Genomic DNA, 20,111 nt, shown 5'->3' with positions numbered 1-20,111 from the left:
TTCCTATTTTAAAAAGTATTTCTTTGAGAAGACCCATCTTCCTTATAGTAAAGTAAAGTAAAATAAAATATTCCAGATGAAATTATATTGTTATCTTAATATATAGCAAATTTTAGCAAAAGTATATGTGGTTTAATAGGAAATAGACCTTCTTTTATAAGATTGCTAAGAAGTAACTGATTAAGGCAAAATAGCTTACAAAGAATTCATTCCTAAAGTGTGCTTGAACATTTCTTATATTTGCCCCTTAGATTTCTTTGTACCTTCCTACATCTTTTTCTCAGTTTAATTTTCTGATGTTTGATTTTTCTTTATATCTATCTTTATTTTAAATTTAGGTTTATATATGAAACAGAACATTTCAATGGTGTTGCTGAACTCCTTGAAATATTAGGAAGGTAGGTCAGTTTTTTGTTCTTTTTAAGAATTAAGTAACTTTGAATGCTTTATGTATTAAAATAGCTGGGATTGGAGAAATTATTTCATATTTTAGAGTTTGAATATATAGTATAAGGCATAGTTTCTCAACTGAATTCTTATTTTAGCTTTTTAGGGGGTCAGCATATTAAAATAGTGCCATGCAAGACATCTGTTTCAGAATAGACTTGTGCTTTTGAAGCTGTGGCATATTTTATGCCTGATCTTGCCAGACTGCCTCAGAAACCTATAGGATCTGATTGGGAAGAGATGAAATAAGTTATAGTGAATCTTTGATGAAGTTACAGGAATTCTTGTTCAGATGTTGATAGATCATTCCTATACATCTGTTCTTTTTAGAAGAATCTACAGACTTTGATTTTAGTTTATATGAACATTTTTGCCTTCCTTATTCACCACATAGCAGTATTAACATGAGAGAAGTTTAGACCCTCTATTTATGTTTAGAGAATGGTTTTTGTCTCCTCTGTTAATACTTAGAGAATGATTATGGAGAGAACTTAATTTCAGATCTTTCAATAAAGTAAGAGAAACTACCCATTTACTTCAGAATATATTGAAAATTCTAACAATATTGTGATATTGACTCTCCTGTGCTTTAGAGAAGAAAAATAAAGGCATGAATAAGTGATAGGCTTTATAGAAAACATGAAGTTGCTTACTGGGACATTAAATTGGCAGTCCTCGTTTTCTTTTGGGATCACTGAATGACTTAAAGAAGCAGACTTCATAGTGATAGTCTAACGTAGTTTGCAGATGAGTAAGTCATTCAACACCAGGACTGAAGCAGAGCAGTTCCTAGGTACTTGGGGATGTAATAACTTTTAGAAATAAAGTAGTAACTACGTAACCCTTCCCCTGCTTTTTTTTCCCTCCAGTATTATCAATGGCTTTGCATTGCCACTGAAAGCAGAACATAAACAATTTCTAATGAAGGTTCTTATTCCTATGCATACTGCCAAAGGATTAGCTTTGTTTCATGCTCAGGTAAGTTGCAGGAGATTTCAGGTGAAATGAATGTTGTTTCAAAGACTGATATAAAGGCAGAGAAACTGAGAAATATTGAGGTGGCAATTTTAAGTATATTTAAGCAATTTGCTTTTGTAAGTTGCCCAAAGCAAATTTTTACTGTATCATAATTTTTAAAGCATTATGATATTTAGTGTTCTTAAATAAGCTGAATGAACTGTAAGTATAGATACAGGAAAGATCAAGTTCTTTTCTGGTCCAGGCCCTGACCTAACTCACTGTGTGACTTTGATAAATCCCACATATCTGTAGAATGTTCCATCTAGCCTCAGTGACCTAGTTAGAGAATGGTTTTAGTTTCCTCTGTTAATACTCAAAGAATAATATCATATCAGCATATATGTTAGAAACATGCTGAAAAACTAAAATGTTAGCTCTAGTCTTATTTCAGCCAACTTTATTTATTTATCTGTGTATGTATCTATTAATTTAGTGTGCTATAGTTACACTTCTGATTTGTAAGACAAAGACAGTGCTTTTAATTCCCCAAAGAACTGGTCTGCCACCTAAATGATATCGAAAGATTGATATGTCCAACTACATTTTCTTTAATATTTCAGTTAACTTAATATTCAGAAGTTACTACTGAAAAAAGGACATCTTTTTTGAAGTAGAAGTGACTTGCACAACTATGAGTATATTCATTTTTATATATTGTGATAAAGTTTGTCAAAATGAGGTAGTTTTTGTTAGCTAAATATAAAAATGCTGCATTACTAAATGTTATTTCATTCAGTGATATTTATAAACTGTCCCTTGTATTTTAGCTAGCCTACTGTGTTGTACAGTTCCTGGAGAAAGATACAACACTAACAGAACCTGTAAGTGTTTTACTTATTTTTATGTTTTTGGTCTACATTGTAGCATTTTATTTTAGCTTTCTTTATTCCCTTATAGAGTTACCAAACAGTAGTAGTAATATATTTTAAACTAAAATCATTTAGAAGAAGGAAAGTGAGGTTAATGTGTACTCAGAGAACAAGATTGGGATGGGGAGCTCTCATGAGTTATAATGTATGTCTTGAGTAACTTAAATGTAGATTAAAATTAATATATAGTAGTTAAGATGTATGAGGACAGGATCAAATGACTACAGTGAAATTTTATATACATGGTACCTTCAGTGATAGTCTTTTTAATCTTCATTCACCTTCTGAAAGTAAAACATAAAACATACTGTAAGGGTCCCAAAACTATTCCCTTGAGTTTTGTTTTTTCTTTAGAAATAGGATTTCCCCTCTTATTAACGGTAAACCACATGATAGGGATTGAAAACATTTCCTTGCCTTTGGTGATTAAGACATAATCTTGGAATAAAGATTGTTTACTTTATGAATCAACATAGCAATTCAGTCTTTGAATTCTGCTGCTTACTAATTGTCTATAATACAAAGATTCAGGAGAGAATAAAAATGTTATCATGAAAATTGAAGATTCAAGAAAAACAAAAGATAAGTTTAGGGAAAAACAGAAAAGGATAAAAACATAGAAAACAACATTTTAACCTTGGTGAAGTAAGTATTTTGAGAGGGTGTTTTCTAGGTATCCTAAATCTAAATATTTAAACTAAGAGTTCTTGAAGAATAGCAAGGGGTTTGAAGGATTTAAATTATATGATTTTCTTTATATTAGAGTTTTCTTAGGCCAGAGGCACTTGAAAAAAATTATGTACTTAGTGTTCTCCCTTTGACTTGAGCTTTGTCTGTGTAAAGGAATGAAAGATATTTTTCCACTCCCTGATGTTTAGAGTTTTAGACTTTTTAGGCTTGCAGTTCTTTCTGGAAACAGCTAAAAACAGTTTTTAAAGACAAATAGGAGAATTAGAAGCCCAGTATTTACATGAAAACACATAAACCTCTAAAGTGAAGTAAAACTTAATGCAAATCCATGATAGCTCTCATTAGAATTGAGACAAAGAAAACCCATAACATGGTTCATGCTTGGTGAATAATAAACAGATATAAATATAATTAAGTTAATATGGAGTGGATCGGGGAGACAGCTGATTTCTTTTTATAGAGTAAAAGGTTAGGGAGATGGATGAGGGCCGGACATTTGGCTTAGATGAGTTGGGTTAATAGAAATAGGAGCAGCATGAGGAGATAAAATGTCCAAGTTGACAAAGGAAAATATTTTTCAATTCATAAAGATCTGTAGATACAGAGATCTTGTAATTTCTACTAATAGGCCATTCTAGCACCAAAATTAAGGCCATAGTACTTGGGTTTGAGCCCTAATACTCATTTTCTAGGAGGCTGGAATTCATATCAAAGCTTCCTACAAATTGTAAATGAGTCAGAGCTTTAGGTAGTTTATTACATTCTTTATGTCCCTAGATCTTCTATTGAATTATTTTATTTTCCAAAATGGAAATGACTTTATTGTTACTTCCATTTATGAAAGTAATGTGTTAATTTGGTTCACACAAGACAAAATCATAAAGCATAATGTGGAGGAAGTTCCTTAAAATCTGATCCCCTAAAGATAACCATATAAATTGGTGAATATATTTCTATAAATTTTTTTCTGTACATATATTTATGTATAGGTTAAACAGTGGGACAGTGCTGACTAGGTTTTTTCACTTGTCAGTATAATGTGGATATCTTTCCATATTAATCTGCTTCATTTTTTCACTAGTCACATCAAATTCCATTATATGGATTATCATAACATATTTAATCAATCCCCAATTCATGGACACTTGAGTTATTGGAGTTTTCATTGTTAGAAGCATGTTGCTGGGTGTGGGGTTGTTTTAGGGTATTGGAATTATTCTGTGTCCTGTCTGTAATGTTGGTTACAAAAAAAAAATCTATGTGTGTATAAAAAACCCTGAGAACTGTACACCAAAAAAAGAAAAAATTTTACTGTATGTAAAATTTTTAAAAAGCCAAATTACTAAGGGGGGAAAGTGGCGGGGGGGATGGTGGTGGGATGACTTGGGAGATTGGGATTGACATGTATACACTAATATGTATAAAATGGATAACTAATAAGAACCTGCTGTATAAAAATAAAATAAAATAAAATTCAAAAATTCAAAAAAATATAAAACCAAATTACTGAAGTTAAAACCATATTGCTGGGTCAAAGAGTACAGTGTGTGAAGGTGCCTATTTTCCCTTATCAGCCAGTGCTGAATATTGTTTTAAATTTTTGCTAGTCTAATAGGTATGAAATATTTTAATTGGCTTTTTAAAATTATTACAGCCATCCTTTTATATGGTTATTAGTCATTTGTATTTCTGTGTCCTTTGCCTACTTTTAAGCCTTTGCCTATTATATTTTGTAAATTTTTTTTACCCATTTGGAGTTTTCCTTTTAACTTTGAATATACTGTTTTTAATATTTGCCTTTTTAAAGAACTAAAAATTTTTTATGTAGTGGAATCTATTCATCATTATGGCTTCTGGCCTTGATGTCATGCTAAGTAAAATCCTTCTGCCCTTTGAGATTATAAAAATACTCTCTAGTATCATATTCTAGTTATTTTATGGATTTAGTTTTTACGTGTAAAAACTTTATTCCATCTATAATAGTTTCCTAGGGCTGCCATGACGAATTACCACAACCTTGGTGGCTTAAAATAACAGAAATTTATTCTCTCACAGTTCTGAAGGCCAGAAGTCCAAAATCAAGGTGTCGGCAGGGCTGCACTCCCTCCAGATGCTCTAGGGGAGATTCCGTTCCTTGCCTCTTCCAGTTTCTGGTGTCTCCAGGTGTTCTTGGCTTGTGGCTGCATCGCTCCAATATCACATTGCTGCCTCTTCTTCGGTCTCTCCTCTGTGTTATCTCTTAGAAGGATACTTGTCATTGGATTTAGGGCCCACCCAGATAACCCAGGATGCTTTCATCTTGAGATCCTTAACTTAATTATATCTGTACAGACCCATTTTCCAAATAAGTTACATTCATAGATTTCAGAGATTAGGACATGAACATATCTGTTTGGGGGCCACCATTCAACCCACTACACCATTTGAAATTGAAATTTTTGTGTGACACGGGTAAGGAATTGTTTTAGTTTTCTATTGCTACATAACAAATTATCACAAAATTTCGTGGCTTAAAACAACAAACATTTATTATTGCATAGTTTCTGTGAATCAGGAATCCAGGCATGACTTAGCTGTGTCCTCTGCCTCAGGGTCTCTCACAAGGCTGCAGTCAAGGTGTTGGCCAGGTATAGCGTTGCATATAAAGTCTCAGATGAGGAAGGATCTGCTTCTGAGTTCACGTGACTGTTGTTAGCATTTGGTTCTTCAGATGCTGTTGGCCAGCAGCCACCCTCAATTCCTTGGTACTTGGGCCTTTCCAACATAGCAGCTTGCTTTATCAAAGCTTGCAAGACGAGAAGGCCCTAGAGAGTCTGCTCATAAGATGGAAGTCACAATCTTCTGTAAATTTCTCATGGAAGTGACATTCTGTCCCTTTTGCCACATTCTGTTGGTTAGAGGCAAGTCAGTAGGCCAATCCACACTTGAGGGAAGGACTCAACTACACAAGAGTGTGAATTCAGGAAGTAAGGATCATAGGAGATCATTTCAGGAGTCTGCCTACCAAAGGAGTTCCTTAAAATCTGAGGAAAATTTTTTTTCTAACTGGTGAACCACCAGTTCAAGTACCACCAATTAATTGACTAATTCAGCTGTTTCCCAGGAACTGAAATGCCACCTTTGTCATATATTAAAACCTCATATATACTTGAGTCTGTCTAGGTATTCCTCTGTGTCATGTATCTTCTCTGTCAGTTTCCATGCTACTACCTTATTGTTTTAATTATTTTTCTCTGATTATTGTAACTGATACTTTGTTTTAAAAGGTATTGATTTTTACATATTTATCTTTTATCTGACCACAATTGAATTTTCCTACTCATTCTAGTAATTTTTCATCTTTTAATATTTAAGCAGTATATAATTATCATACACTTAGACAAATAAGTATAATTCTGATATCCCTTTTCAACATTATTCATCAGATTCTTATCTTACTGGATTGGCTCCAGAACAGTGTTCTTCCCCAGTTTTAATTTGGATGAGTGTTCTTCATTACTAGACAAGACCAATAACTAAATTTACTTAAAAGGCTGTCAGAGATTTATTTCCACAAAAGCACCAGGCCCAAATGGTTTTACTGCCAATTTCCAAGAGACCATTATATAAGTTGATTGCTGATGGTTTCTGATAAATTCTTAGTTCTAGCTTACTAAATTGTTATCAGAATATGTAATCAATCAAAAAATCAAGTAACTTCAAAATCTTTTGAGATGATCATACAGTTTTTTTTTCCCCCTTTTAACCTATAACTATAATGAGTTGAACCATCCTGGAATTTCTGGAATAAGTTATTGGGTAGGTAGCAGTATTCTGTTAATATACTGTTATATTCGGTTTAATACAGATTTTTGCAACTATGTTTACTTAAATTCACGATCCCTTGTTTTGTTGTATTTGGGTTATCAAGACTGTGCCAGCTATGAAATAAATTGAGAAGCTTTCTGGCTTTTTTGGGTGCTTCATGATGGTTTAAATAACAGGAATTATCTGTTCCTTAATTTCTCCCTAAAATAACCTCCCTTCCTCACCCCACCAAGTCATTATCTCATACTTTATTTTCTTAGTAGGAAGTAGCACTTACTACTATTAAAATTATTTTATTTATAAGTTTAATTGCTAACTTATGTTGGTCTTCCTGCTTCATGAAAATCAGGGACCTCCTTCTGTCTTATTCATCAGTGTGTCCCTGGCACCTAGAACAGTATCTGGTACAAAGGCACTCAATAAGTATCTGTTGAATTGGTAGAAGTCTAAAGCTGAGCAGAGTAAGGGGATATACATAGTTATTGAATACTATTGTTCTCCATCAGAATGAATATTGATATTATCACAATTATTTAAAATTTCCTGAGATTAACCAGATTCTTTGCTTAATTCATGCTAAATAAACTTTTCCCTTTTTTGCAGGTGATCAGAGGATTGCTGAAATTTTGGCCAAAAACATGCAGTCAGAAAGAGGTGCATTTCATTCAACAAAAACAGTGCATTTTATTAGAACTTCTCAATCTCAGGGCTATAAACCATGCTTCTTTGGGCTGGGTGTATCATCACTGCTACCAAGCGGGAGATGTTCTGTGGGGATTAGAGAGACTTGGTAGATTATCTGTACATCATAGTAAATTGCATATACTATCAAGATTTTTTTCATCCACTGTTTAATTTGTAGGTTAACCTTCTCATTTGTGTTTTCTATATTAACATCATGTAATTTGTCATATTATGTTTCTTAAAAGAAAATTTTTTTAACCTAGGTGATGTTTTTAGGAGAAATTGAAGAAATCTTAGATGTCATTGAACCAACACAATTCAAAAAAATTGAAGAGCCCCTTTTTAAGCAGATATCCAAGTGTGTATCCAGTTCTCATTTTCAGGTATGATGTTTTCAGTGAAGCCATTTTTATTTTATACTATTACTTCTTTTGTCTTTTAGTTTTGACATTTCTAAATGTCTTTTTTTAGGTTGCAGAAAGGGCGCTGTACTTCTGGAACAATGAATATATTCTTAGTTTGATTGAGGAGAATATTGATAAAATTCTTCCAATTATGTTTGGCAGTTTGTACAAAATCTCCAAAGAACACTGGAATCCGTAAGTGTCTTTTATGTTGATTGTGTTATTTTTGTGTTTTTGTTTTTTTGACCTCTTTGTCATTTGATCTCATAACTCATACTTATGAAACCTGTACATATTTGGAATTGATGCCAAGGTTAACATCACATAGTTATATTTTATTCTGCACTGAGTTTTATGAAGTTGTATGTGTATCTGTATGTTCTGGGGTTTTTTGTTGTTTGGTTTTTTTTTTTTTTTTTGAGCAGAGAAAGGTTTATTGCAGGGCCAAGGAGAAGGGGTGGCTCATGCTCAGAAATCCTGAACTCCTGTATGTTCTTAATTTCTATTTAGAATTGCAAATCTAGGGACTGTCTGGTGTGACATTCTGTACCAGTGTGTGGTTAATCCCTGTTGGGGAGACCAACCCAACATCTGTAGAGGATGCACAGGCGACTGTGTGCTGCCAGTATCCAGTCTCACCTCCATAGCTGGCCTAGCCCAGGGAGAAGCTTCAGTGCTCAAGGTCACATCAGTGATGTTTAGATTGTATACATTCTAAATTCTGTAACATCCTTGTCCTGTTTTTTACTTTTCTTCTTACAACTTACGGTAATTGGATCTTTTTCAACTTCTTTTAATGCTGTTACTCAGGGTTTGTGATAGTAGACTCTAGAGCAGACAAGAAGCTGACCATAACATTTTTAGGGTTTAATCTAAGCATGATACAGTGGGAAGGACTGTATCATGGAAGGAGTTTTTGAATCAGACCGACCATCTCTACTACCACTGGTTGTGTGACCTTGAGCAAATTACTAAACTTATTGAACTTCAGTTTGTCAGCTCTAAAATAGATTGACTGAGTCAGCTAGCATCTAACCCATTTCAGAGATGATAGTGTTACATTTCCCATCTGTTAGTAGCATCAGTAACCCAGCACTGGCTTGTTTTCATTTTAGGACCATTGTAGCACTGGTGTACAATGTGCTGAAAACCCTCATGGAGATGAACGGCAAGCTTTTCGATGATCTTACTAGTTCATACAAAGCTGAAAGACAAAGGTATTTGACATTTTTATTTATAGACTTATCTGTACATTTTAGATTAGTTGAATGTGATGCAGTCCAATAAGGTATTCTAAGTTAAAATTATGTTTAAGAAGCGAATTGCTGCAGTAGGATAAATTGAGAGATTGGGATTGACATATATACACTAACATGTATAAAATAGATAATAAGAACCTGCTGTATAAAATAAATAAATAAATAAAATTCAAAAAAGCCAATTACATTTAGCATTACAATTTGAATGTCTCTAATAAGTACTTTAAAGTCATTTCCAGGTAAACTCCTAATGGTTAGATTATGATTTTAATGTGGATCATAAATTCTGTTTATCTCATTCTGAGCCTTAGACTTTATCAGTATGATAACATCTGCATTGTGAAATACAATTTTTGCTGAATTTTAAATACTACTTTACGTAATTATTTTTACATTTATGAGAATTGCTTTTGTCCACATGGGCTTCCATAGTGAGCTTATTCTTCAACTGTTCCTTGCACAATAATTTGATAGTTTTTAAGCTTCACATTTTAACAAAGTGGTATTTTAAAGTCAGTATAGTTCCCTTTTGGGAAGAGGAAACTCACATAAGGATAAGTCTGTGCCTGAGTACTATTACTGATATTTTGTTCCTTGCAATATATATTTTAGTGACTAAATGGTCACACACATTAGCATTTAGGAACTTGGCTTAGTGATTACCTCTTTTTGAAAATTTCATAAATTACTACAAAATAATGTAAAAATCACTTCCTTCTCATATATTTATTCAGTTTCAATAACTGCTGTACCTGAGCCCATTTATTTCTAATAAGTGTATTAACTATTCTGTTTGGAAAAGCTGATCTATTTTGACTATAAGTTCCTAGTCCTGGTTTTCTGGTGGCAAGTAGAGAAAGGATCTCTCTTCTTCAAGGCCATCCTAATCCATCAATAACTAACTCAATGCATTATTTCTTTTAAATAGCACCTTTCAGGCAGGAATAGAAGTTAGGTACATAGTTTGAGTCCCAGGAAGCAATGTGAAGAAGGAAAAATGACTAGGATCATATGAAACTTATATTTGAAAAATGCATATTTCACATAACTAAGAGCGATCATTATATCTTACTGGCTGCGTAAATCAGCACTTTTGTCCCCTTAAAGCATATGTAACTGCAGAACGGTAAGCCCATGGTTTTTTCACATGTTCAGATAGCCCTTCAGAATAGTTTGGTCCAAGTTATTCAGAAATGTTCTCTTTAGAACTGAAATTAAGTAGTTGAAGCAACATATTTTGAGTTTTGCTTTTCTAGAGAGGTTATTCAAACTTTAAAGTCTCCTTCTGACATGCAGGAGACAACACATAGTAAGACACAGACTGGTTGGCAGCTAGCGATGTGGAGCCAAAGGATATGGTATGGCTTCCACCTGGAAATGGCTCCAGGCTGACTCGTGACCAGCACTTCAGTCTGTCGGCAAAAACCCACTGCAAGGGGTTTACTGCAAGGGGTGACTAAGTACTTTGCCAACCATAAAGCACAGATGCCACAGTCGGTGGTGGTGATAAAATGCAGGGAGGGAAGGCGAACGATAACTTTCAGTCGGTACAGGAGCCACACGGACGTGGTATTACACTTAGGAGATGAAGATGAGTAACGTGGTGCTCTAGGTAATATAAAGTCTCAAATGCTTTAGTAGAGGGATTTAAGTGAAATGTGAGTGAACAGTCCAGCCAACTGCCAAACAGCATGTTTCTTCAAGCTCTGAAATAAAAGTTTCTAACTACAAAAGTCTTGCTTTATTTACAGGGAGAAAAAGAAGGAATTGGAACGTGAAGAATTATGGAAAAAATTGGAGGAGCTAAAGCTAAAGAAAGCTCTAGAAAAGCAGAACAGTGCTTACAACATGCACAGTATTCTCAGCAATACAACTGATGAATAAAAAAAGCCTTCCACCTCCGTTGGATAGGTGGTTTTGTACACTTTTTTGAAATATGTAAAAATTATGAAACAAACCTCATCAGTATAATATAATTAAAAGGCCAATTTTTTTTTCTGGCAACTGTAAATGAAAAAAAATATATGGACTAAACATAGCTCTGTGCTATATCATGGCCATAGTATATTGTAACCTTTGTCTAATCATTGATTTGTGTCACTCTTCTGAAGTTTCACAGAAATGAATGAACTTTATCATCTATGATATGAGTGAAATAATTATGGGAGTGGTAAGAATCATGACTTGAATTCTGTTTTTGGTTGTGTTGCACATAGATATAGTAGTCTGCTCTGTATATTTTTCCCTTTGATAATGTGCTTTTCACATTGCTGCAGACCTTAGTTACATCCTAGGAAAAAGACTTTCCTAAAATAAAACTAAGGTGTAATTCTCATCCTTCCCTTCATCTCTCCCAGAAATATGACGGAGGGAATTACTTGCCCTAAGCCTTCCTTCATAGAGATATTACTGTACTCTGGAATTTGAGCAAAAACTTAATTTCCAGGCTTTTTAAAGCACAAATTATAAATAAAAGCTGGGAAAGTAAACCAAATTCTTCAGATCGATCCTTATGAACATCCCCCTTCACCTGCAGCTCCCCAGAGCGCTGAGCACAGATTAGTGGGGGCAGTGCCGTGAACACAGCCTGCCTCTCAGTTCATTCCTCCTCTTCCTCCCAAAGGCTGAAGGCAGGGCCTTTCCAGTCCTCACAACCTGCCCTTCTCCAGTACCTCCTGATGCAGGGATGGAGGCTTTGAGTCCCACGGTGTGGTGATGCAGAGCGCTCATTGTCACTGCCTGGCTTTATGTAAAGGAAATGCAGTAGGCTTCCTCTGTAGGGTTCTGAAAAAGCTGACTATAGAGAAGTCGTATATGTTTCTACTTGGTCAAGTATTTTCTCACATTTTGTTATCAGAGTACCATTCCAATCTCTTAACTTGCAGTTGTGTGGAAAACTGTTTTGTAATGAAAGATCTTTATTGGGGGATTGAGCAGCATTTAATAAATCTATGTTTGTATTTTGCCTTACGTCGACTTTGCTTTTTTCAGCACTAAGGTTAGGCGCTCGGAAGAAGCCTGCCCCTGCCCCTACGTACATACATACGTGTATACAGAGAAAATTTTAAGGCAAATTGCAGGTTGTACACCAGTTAAAGAATAGGAAGATTGTGTGCCCGAGTCGAGTGTTCTAGCCATTTACCAAAGTATATCTGTTGTATAGAATTTTCACATAAAATTCTAAGTTCTAGGATATCCTTCCATCTTCCTTCATGTCCCTTTATGTTTGGAGGATGGGTTTAACTTACCTTAAATGTGTGTACATATGTACATAGTTTTAATTGAAATAGACCCATGGGATTTCCCTGGTAGTCCAGTGGTTAGGACTCCATGCTTTCACTGCCAAGGGCCCGGGTTCGATCCCTGGTCAGGGAACTAAGATCCACATGCCGTGCTGTGCGGCCAAAATAAAATAATAAAATGAAATAGACCTAGGAGGATAACTATCTCAAAATCTATAAGTAATAATAGCACTGTTTTTTTATGGGGCAGGGAGATGATTGTTACAAAGGTTTCAACTACTGGTGTCTGCTTCTACTCTTTCACATCCATGAAAAACAACTCTAGTACACTATTCCTAGGTCACTGTGAAAGCACCTCGTTCTGCTTGCTGTGAAACCAGGAGAAACTCTTCTTCATTTCGGGACGTGGCTCCTAGTTTACGATGCTCTCAAATGGCCGCCACCTCAGCCGTCCAGGCCCAGTGCTCTTGCCAGATGCTGTACACTCACCTAAGGCCGGCCGGGGGGATTTACTGACAACTGGGGGCAGCACACGGAGAAGGAGAGGGTGACCCTGCTACAGAACACAGCAAAAGGCAAGCCCCAGCCTCCCCAGAAGAGACGGTTGGGTCTAAATGTCTATTTTGTGGACGGTCTAGGCATACATTTCTTCCACTGAAGAGCAGCCAGAGTAGATTTTGGCAGACTGCAGCTAATAGTTGTTGTTGAAGAAAGAGCTAGAAATGCCCACTTCCTAATTAATTAGCTTACTCGAAAGCACATTCAAGAGGTCTCCCAACTTTCTACAGTACAGGAAGTACAGTTTTAATATGTTCACTGGAGCAAATTTTGTTAGCTATTTAATATTAAAGTGGTGTGTCATTTTTAGAGAGAATTAAAAAATACACATACCTGTTTTTCAATGCTGTTAATGTAAGCTTTAATGCCTGGCTTTGCATTTGCCTTACAATAAGATTTTATAGAGACAGGACCTAGGCTAAAGTTTGAATGTACCTGCTTCTGTGCCATAGAAAAATAGGGAATATTTCCTTACACAAGTTCACTTTTAATAATTCAACCAAAAACCAGTTTCTTGCTGCTAACTAGATATGAGATTAAAATTGCCCCACTCATACATTTGAGTTGTTCTCTTTGAATTATCTAAAACCGGGTTACAAAATTGAAGAAATGCTACCGAGTCCTCTTTGGAGCAAAGGGCATGTAAATAATTTAAAACTCTGGAAATAATCTTCATAACCTTAAATCAGCCAATGGCTACCATGTGAAAAATACCCAGAGGTTACTCATCTCTGTCACAGGCTGGGCTGAAAGCTCTGAGGGTCATACTGAAGGCCCCTTTCTCAGATGGGTGGGGGGTTTGTAGGACAGGAAGAGCTAACACAGCTTATTCATGGGGCTTTACTGTCACTTCCTGACCACGTGCCATCTATCGCCTGCCCACCTTGCCCTTCCCTGGACATGGTCATGATGTACCTCGGGAGTCCAGACCTGTCCATCGTGGAATTTCAGGCTCACACTCCCTTTTATTTGGAGGTCACAGAATGAAAGCATACTGGTGCCTATTGATTTAGCAGATATGCATACTGGCACACTGATTCCTTTTGTATTAACCTAACTTTTATTCATCTATTAATGAAATCATCAAAATACACTGAGTAGGCACCTACTATGTACACATGTCCTAGTGTTTTTGTATGTTCATCATACCTGCATCAACCAATATTCTAGCCAGACAGGTAGGTGGCTAGTCAGTCCACAAGAGATCTAATTACTAGTTTTTCTAGTAGCTTTAAAAAAAAGTCTCATTTAATATTTAACAAACAAGAGAGCGTGTCAGGGGCTGGCAGATGGCGCCAGAGACATGAGGGGTTTTGCATTTCTCACACACGGTACACCGGTTCCACAGCATGACCTCCACACCCGAGGAGTCACTGGTTGGGGAGAAGAAAATCACACTCTCCTGTCCATTTTTAAAAATCTCAAGAAAAAAACCTAAGGTCAGAGCCTTAATCATCCTGTTAGACCTTAACTATACACCAAACCAAGAAGGAAGGCAGCTTCCAAAAACCTTCAGGAAATTGGATTATATCTAATTCCATCTTCCACAAACCCTATTCATGTCGTATGTCAAAAAATGTTCATTAATAATTTAAATACTTAAATAACGGTTAAGGTCATCCATTGGATCTGTTCCATTGGGCTCTAGACAGTCTCTCTGAGGACCAGTTAGAAGCTGCAGTGTGACAGGCAGGCCCCCAGCAAGGCCCGTTTCTTCAAGTGAGGCAGCTAGGTTTACCAAAGCAGAAGTGATGAGAACTTCCATGAACTCGGGCAGTCCTACGAACAACGCAGGCGACTTCAGCTTATGTGGTTCGTTGCCTGACCTCTTTTTTTAAGGTATCTCTTCCTAATTTTGATCATCCACTTCACACTCAGTTTGGCAAATTCTGCAGCTTTAAATAATGCCAAGAAGGCCCCACAGAGAAGAGCGATCGTGTTCCAAGGATTGGCGGTGATTATCTGCAAAACAGAAACAAACAGGTTTCTCTGTTGGCTTCCATTTTTGATTTTCAGTGTTATTGTAAAAGAGCCCCTCCAGTTGCTGAGCAACAAGAAAAACAACTGGTTTCTAAAACTGCCATAACTCCATACTTTGTCCATAGCTCAGTTTGAGGAGAAAAATACTAATCCCTCCCTACAATAAAGTGATCCTGAAAGCAAAAAAAAATTTTTCAAAAAGCTCTGCACAAATAAGGTACTCAGTCCTGAGCTTTAAATTTCTGGCCTAACCCACAATGTGACTGACCTTGCTTTGAGACAAATCTCCCCCCAACTATATACCCCATCTGTACGGTCAGTTCCTGTTTGCTTCCCATCTCACAGTGACTCTCACCTCCCCTCCCATCCAGTCCAGCGACTGCCTGTCCTCCACTCACCTCATGGACTCCTGCCTGCAGATGGGCCCCTCCAATTTGCCCTGCCTGGGACACTTTCCTCCCACCTCGAGTTACTAATCCTTCCAGGCCCCTCACAGCTTCCTCTGACCACTGAGCCAAAACCCTCTCGACTTGAGCAGAGAGATTTATCCCACAAACCCCTCTGGCAGGTCCTTACTGTCTGGAATTACTTCCTTTACAGCCCAGATTGTTTTCTCACTGACTGTGCAACTCCTTCAGGCCGAGGTCATGGCTTGTCTGTCTGAGTTCCCCGCTTGGTAAACACACAGCACTTCTAAGACCCAGTTCAGCAGGGTGACCTCAGGCTCACATATGAAAGTTACACCGCCACCACCACCATTTAGGACAGTTGTGAAGCTGAGGGACGACGCAAGTCAGTCGGCCTCGAGCTCAGGGCTTTACTTGGCCCATAATAGGACTTCATACTGAACACAGTAGGTTAAAAAATGTTGGATCACACGTTTTACATGTGGAGCTGAAGGCGCTCGTTCTTCCACGTGGAGTCTTGATTCAGGGAGTCTGCACATGCCTACGTGTACACGGCCCAGCCAGGCCACGACTAGCGGTGGTGGGATCATGGGGCACATCCACATCACAGAGACCCTCCCTGTTTGAGCCTCAGGTTTGAAATGTCTTCCCCCAACCCACGAGCATATCAGGACATTTTGTGATGATCTAAACAACAATCAGTATCAGATCTGGGACTGGCTCTGGTAAATGGCATCTCACGAATGTTCTTTTGGCAAAGCCGTCCCATCACCCCTCCCCTTCTGAGATGGTGAGTCTGGGATCTGGCATTAATTGATGCTCTCTTAATTTCTGATTAGTACCTTTCTGCTCTGATTTACGACAAATAAAAAATGACTCTCATCCTACAGAGAACCAATAAAGAAGAATGGCTTCCAACAGCAGTAATCTAGATTATTAGCTTAATGCTTTCTACTTAGTTCATTCACTATCACTACTCAGTGGCTACGCTGGACTAAGCACCGCGCTGGACACCAGATAAACGGTGAACAAAGACGAAGCCCTCACATTCACAGCTACGACAGTCCAGGGTTAAAGATGAGGTCAATTAAACACAAATGATATAGAAAATGAATGTCACAAATATGAAAGACACAGAAATCTGCGCTATGACAGAAGATGAGGACAGCCTGCAAGGATGCACCAAAATGCCTCGGGGTGGGAACTTCCCTCTAAAGATCGGAGATAACACTCACGTCTTGGACTTTCTGGATGAAAGGATCTTTCCATTCAAAGACCACAAAAAACAACTGAGCACTTTTTTCGGCCGCTGGCCTCTGGTCAATGTAGTTAACCACGCTGGTCTAGGTAGAGAGGAGAGAAAACAGTGTTACACCGCTTCTGCGTCCCTTCCTGGCCAGGCCCACGGGGGAGGAGAGGGCAGTTAGTGGAGCTGAGACCTTGGCTCTCCTCACACCATCTTTTGGAGGGAGAGAGCCAAAAACCTCCTCTACACGATATCCCGAGACTGGTCCCAGAGCCAAGGCTTTACGTTGCTTTCCATCATTCTTTGAGGAAACGGACAGGATCTGGGGTACACAATAGGTGTTTTGGATTGTCACTGAAATCTGTCGCTAGGTATCTGTACTCCTGATTAAACCATTTTCAAAGTACTGTGCAAGACTCACAACTAAAAGCCATAAAAATCCCAAATGTCAATATACTTGACCTGAAGAGCTGAGTATTTCAACCCTTCCAGTCTGCAGGGACCAAGTACAGCCTCGCAGTTCTGCCCATCTGAGCACTCCCTGTAAACACACGGTGAGCAGGCGGGCTTGGTGAGGCCTGCTTACAGCTTCTACAGGGGCTGCGAGGTGAAATGGAGAGCAGACGGGTTCCAGAAGTCTGGCTGGGCCATCATCAGGTCTGAGCCTCTGCTTTGCTCTCATAAAATGGGGGGACAAAATGCCATTTTGGGGGACATTTTTTGTCTACTGAGTTGTAAAGAGGCTCTCATGAAACAACACACAGGAAAAGCATTTTAAACTTTAAAACATGATATAAAAACATTAAAAATTTTTAAAATTTTTGTTCAAAAGAGTTCACATCCCCCACCAAAGACTTCCAATGCAGATGATGCTGAGAGGCACACAAACATTCTACAGTGCACAGGCTCACGGGGGTCTGGTCCACTGGTTTCAGATCACAGCTGGAGCTACCAGGAGAGCCGCGGTAGCCTGGGGAGACCTAAGTGAAAGGTGAACACACTGAGTCTCATTTCTCCGCTGATTTGGGGGCCGGATGAGAAAGAACTTGGAGTTCTTGGAGAAAAGTGTGGCATAAATGTCCAGGAGATGACAGTTATCTTACAAAGTACGAATAAGGACCTATTGCCAGGTGGTCGTTGCCTAAGGCAGGAAAAAAGCCCTGTCCCTCTGAAGAAAACTGGCTTCAAGCCGTTCCCAAAGGCCTCCAATCTGGAATCGTCCTAGGAGCGCAGCGTGGGGAGGGGCAGACCCGGACGAGAGCCCGGCTTCCATCCACCCTGTCGGTTGGAGTGGGTCCTTCTCCAAGCCAGCCCCTTCCTAAAGCTGCCCCTCGGAGTCCAGCCCAAATGGAAAACCTCTAAGGAGGAGGAGGGGATGCGAGACCAGAGCTGTCTCCTCGCTGCCTCTGCAGGCACCCAGCCACTGACACGTGGGATGGCCAGGCCCTGGGCAGGGCTGCTGGCAGGATGGCAGCACCCCTGCAGAGGTGGAAGCCCCCCAGGAAGGGGTGCGGCCTTGCTTTGGGTGGTGACTGCCTACCAGCCCTGCTGAGGCAACCAAATTGTCCCGTCCCTCCATCCCTCCACCCCCGGTGCCACGCCTTTTCCCAACGTCCTCTCCAGCTGCCCCCAGGATCACAGCCTATCTCCTGGCCCCAGGTCAGGGGGCTGAAAGCTTTTGGATCACGCTTCCCATTAGTAAAGAATTCTGAACACATGCCAACATATTTATAACTTTCTTAGAAGTGACATAACATTACTATTATCGTTCTAATGTTACATGCATTTTAAAACATTCAAAAATAGAGAAAGGATGAGGTTTTAAAAATTAATACAAAAAGAGGGGCTTCCCTGGTGACACAGTGGTTAAGAATCCGCCTGCCAATGCAGGAGCACGGGTTCGAGCCCTGGTCCAGGAAGATCCCACATGATGTGGAGCAACTAAGCCCGCGCGCCACAACTACTGAGCCTGTGCTCTATAGCCCGCGAGCCACAACTACTGAAGCCCGCGCGCCTAGAGCCCATGCTCCGCAACAAGAGAAGCCACCGCAGTGAGAAGTCTGTGCACCGCAACGAAGAGTAGCCCCCGCTCACAGCAACTAGAGAAAGCCTGCACCCAGCAACGAAGACCCAATGCAGCCAAAAATAACTAATTAAAAAAAATTAATACAAAAATAAAGCTAGTATTTTCCTCCTGCGTCCCAATGGATCACCATGCACCCCACACTCCAGAGGCTACCATATCCAGTCTCTGCCCTGCAAATAGTCTACTTTTTTATGCAGCGGCCAGCCTCTCAGAGCGCGGCCGGGCAGGGGAGTACAGCAGAGCTAAAAACAGGCATCAGAAGGAGCCGCGTGAGGTGCCACTCTGTAGAACGCTCCGCCGTGTGCACTGTGAGGGCTGCAGCGACAAAGGGAAAGGGCCTGGGGTGTGCCCTGCCTGCAGAAGAACACGCAGACTCCCGGGCACCGGCTCCTCTCTCATCCTGGCGAAGGCCTCCTCACCCCAAAGACCCTGTGCACCGGTCACCCCCTCTGCGAAGCTTCCCTCCACCCTGCACTCAAGGGTGGAGTCAGCAGCCATGCGAAGCGAGCCCAGCACCACCTACCTCCTGCCGGAACTCCACCGCCTCCCGCCCATCCTCCTCCTCGGTCTTCACCAGGGACATCTTGACCCAGGTGCGGAAGCCCCCTGAGAACTTCCAGCCGGAATAGGCGCTCTCGCAGGCCTGCATGAAGCCTACCCTGTCTGGGCTTGGAGGGCAGAGAAGAAAGGTCCATGTTAATCAGGCGGGATTCGAACGTGGCCAGACTCAAACTCCAGCCCCTATGTCAAGCCGGTTTCTCTGCTGGTAGCACCAGGATGCTCCCACTGCCCACTCCCCGCTTCCTCAAAGGCCTGCTTTTTGGCTTCCAGACGGAGGGGGAGCTGTCAGCTGCCTCAAGGCACGAGCACGGTCGCTGAGGCTCCCGGCAGGAGAAGCCCGCCCCCCCAGCACCTGCTCCCGGGGAACCCAGCACTGCATTCTGCAGACGCGCTCCCAGTGCCTCGGAAAACTCTGGGTTTCAGCAGCCCTGGGGTGCCCTCACTGGCCCTCAGCCTCCCTGAAGGGCCAGAGAAGGGAAGAGGCTTCCCCAGGGAGCTCTCAGCCAGGGAGGACACCACAGCACCCACTCAGGACGGTGCAGACGTGGCAGGCAAGTGGCAACCGCATGGCGGTACTGAGGACCCACACAAGAGGAGCAGAAAGGGGCTGGGCAGGCAGGGGACACGGCCAGCTTCAAGCAGGGAAGGGAGAGGGAACTCTAGGTGGCAGAAGGTGCCGAGGAGGAGGCCCCGGGCTCCAAGATGGGCAGGATTGGGGCGCTGGGGTGTGACCGGCAGTGGCAGCTCATGGCCTCGTCAGCTGGGGGAGCGGCCTCCTCTGCCCTAGCTGCCGCCCGGCTTCCTTGAAATGGAACCCCAGGGCCACGCAGGACCTGGAGGGACTGAGTCAC

The 20,111-nt window shown here is 40.1% G+C and overlaps 2 protein-coding genes across 2 annotated transcripts in view; one reads left to right on the top strand and one right to left on the bottom strand.

Moving 5' to 3' along the window:
* Window positions 1-12,150, top strand: part of PPP2R5A (protein phosphatase 2 regulatory subunit B'alpha) — a 94,107-nt gene extending 81,957 nt beyond the window's left edge. Inside the window, exons 6-13 of the mRNA XM_082612033.1 lie at window positions 339-398; window positions 1,317-1,425; window positions 2,235-2,288; window positions 7,437-7,487; window positions 7,781-7,900; window positions 7,989-8,116; window positions 9,037-9,138; window positions 10,932-12,150. Of these exons, the coding sequence (XP_082468159.1) occupies window positions 339-398; window positions 1,317-1,425; window positions 2,235-2,288; window positions 7,437-7,487; window positions 7,781-7,900; window positions 7,989-8,116; window positions 9,037-9,138; window positions 10,932-11,064 (757 nt within the window). The 3' untranslated portion in view covers window positions 11,065-12,150. The remainder of the gene's footprint in view (window positions 1-338; window positions 399-1,316; window positions 1,426-2,234; window positions 2,289-7,436; window positions 7,488-7,780; window positions 7,901-7,988; window positions 8,117-9,036; window positions 9,139-10,931) is intronic.
* Window positions 12,151-12,226: 76 nt separating this feature from the next.
* PACC1 (proton activated chloride channel 1) overlaps window positions 12,227-20,111 on the bottom strand; it is a 34,265-nt gene continuing 26,380 nt past the window's right edge. Inside the window, exons 6-8 of the mRNA XM_082612034.1 lie at window positions 19,223-19,367; window positions 16,603-16,710; window positions 12,227-14,942 (exon numbers count right to left, since the gene is read on the bottom strand). Coding sequence (XP_082468160.1) covers window positions 14,781-14,942; window positions 16,603-16,710; window positions 19,223-19,367 — 415 coding nt within the window. The 3' untranslated portion in view covers window positions 12,227-14,780. The remainder of the gene's footprint in view (window positions 14,943-16,602; window positions 16,711-19,222; window positions 19,368-20,111) is intronic.

This window comes from Mesoplodon mirus, assembly GCF_964341445.2.
Source record: "Mesoplodon mirus genome assembly, chromosome: 3".
Lineage (NCBI taxonomy): Eukaryota > Metazoa > Chordata > Mammalia > Artiodactyla > Ziphiidae > Mesoplodon > Mesoplodon mirus.
This window is presented reverse-complemented; position numbering and strand designations above follow the sequence as displayed.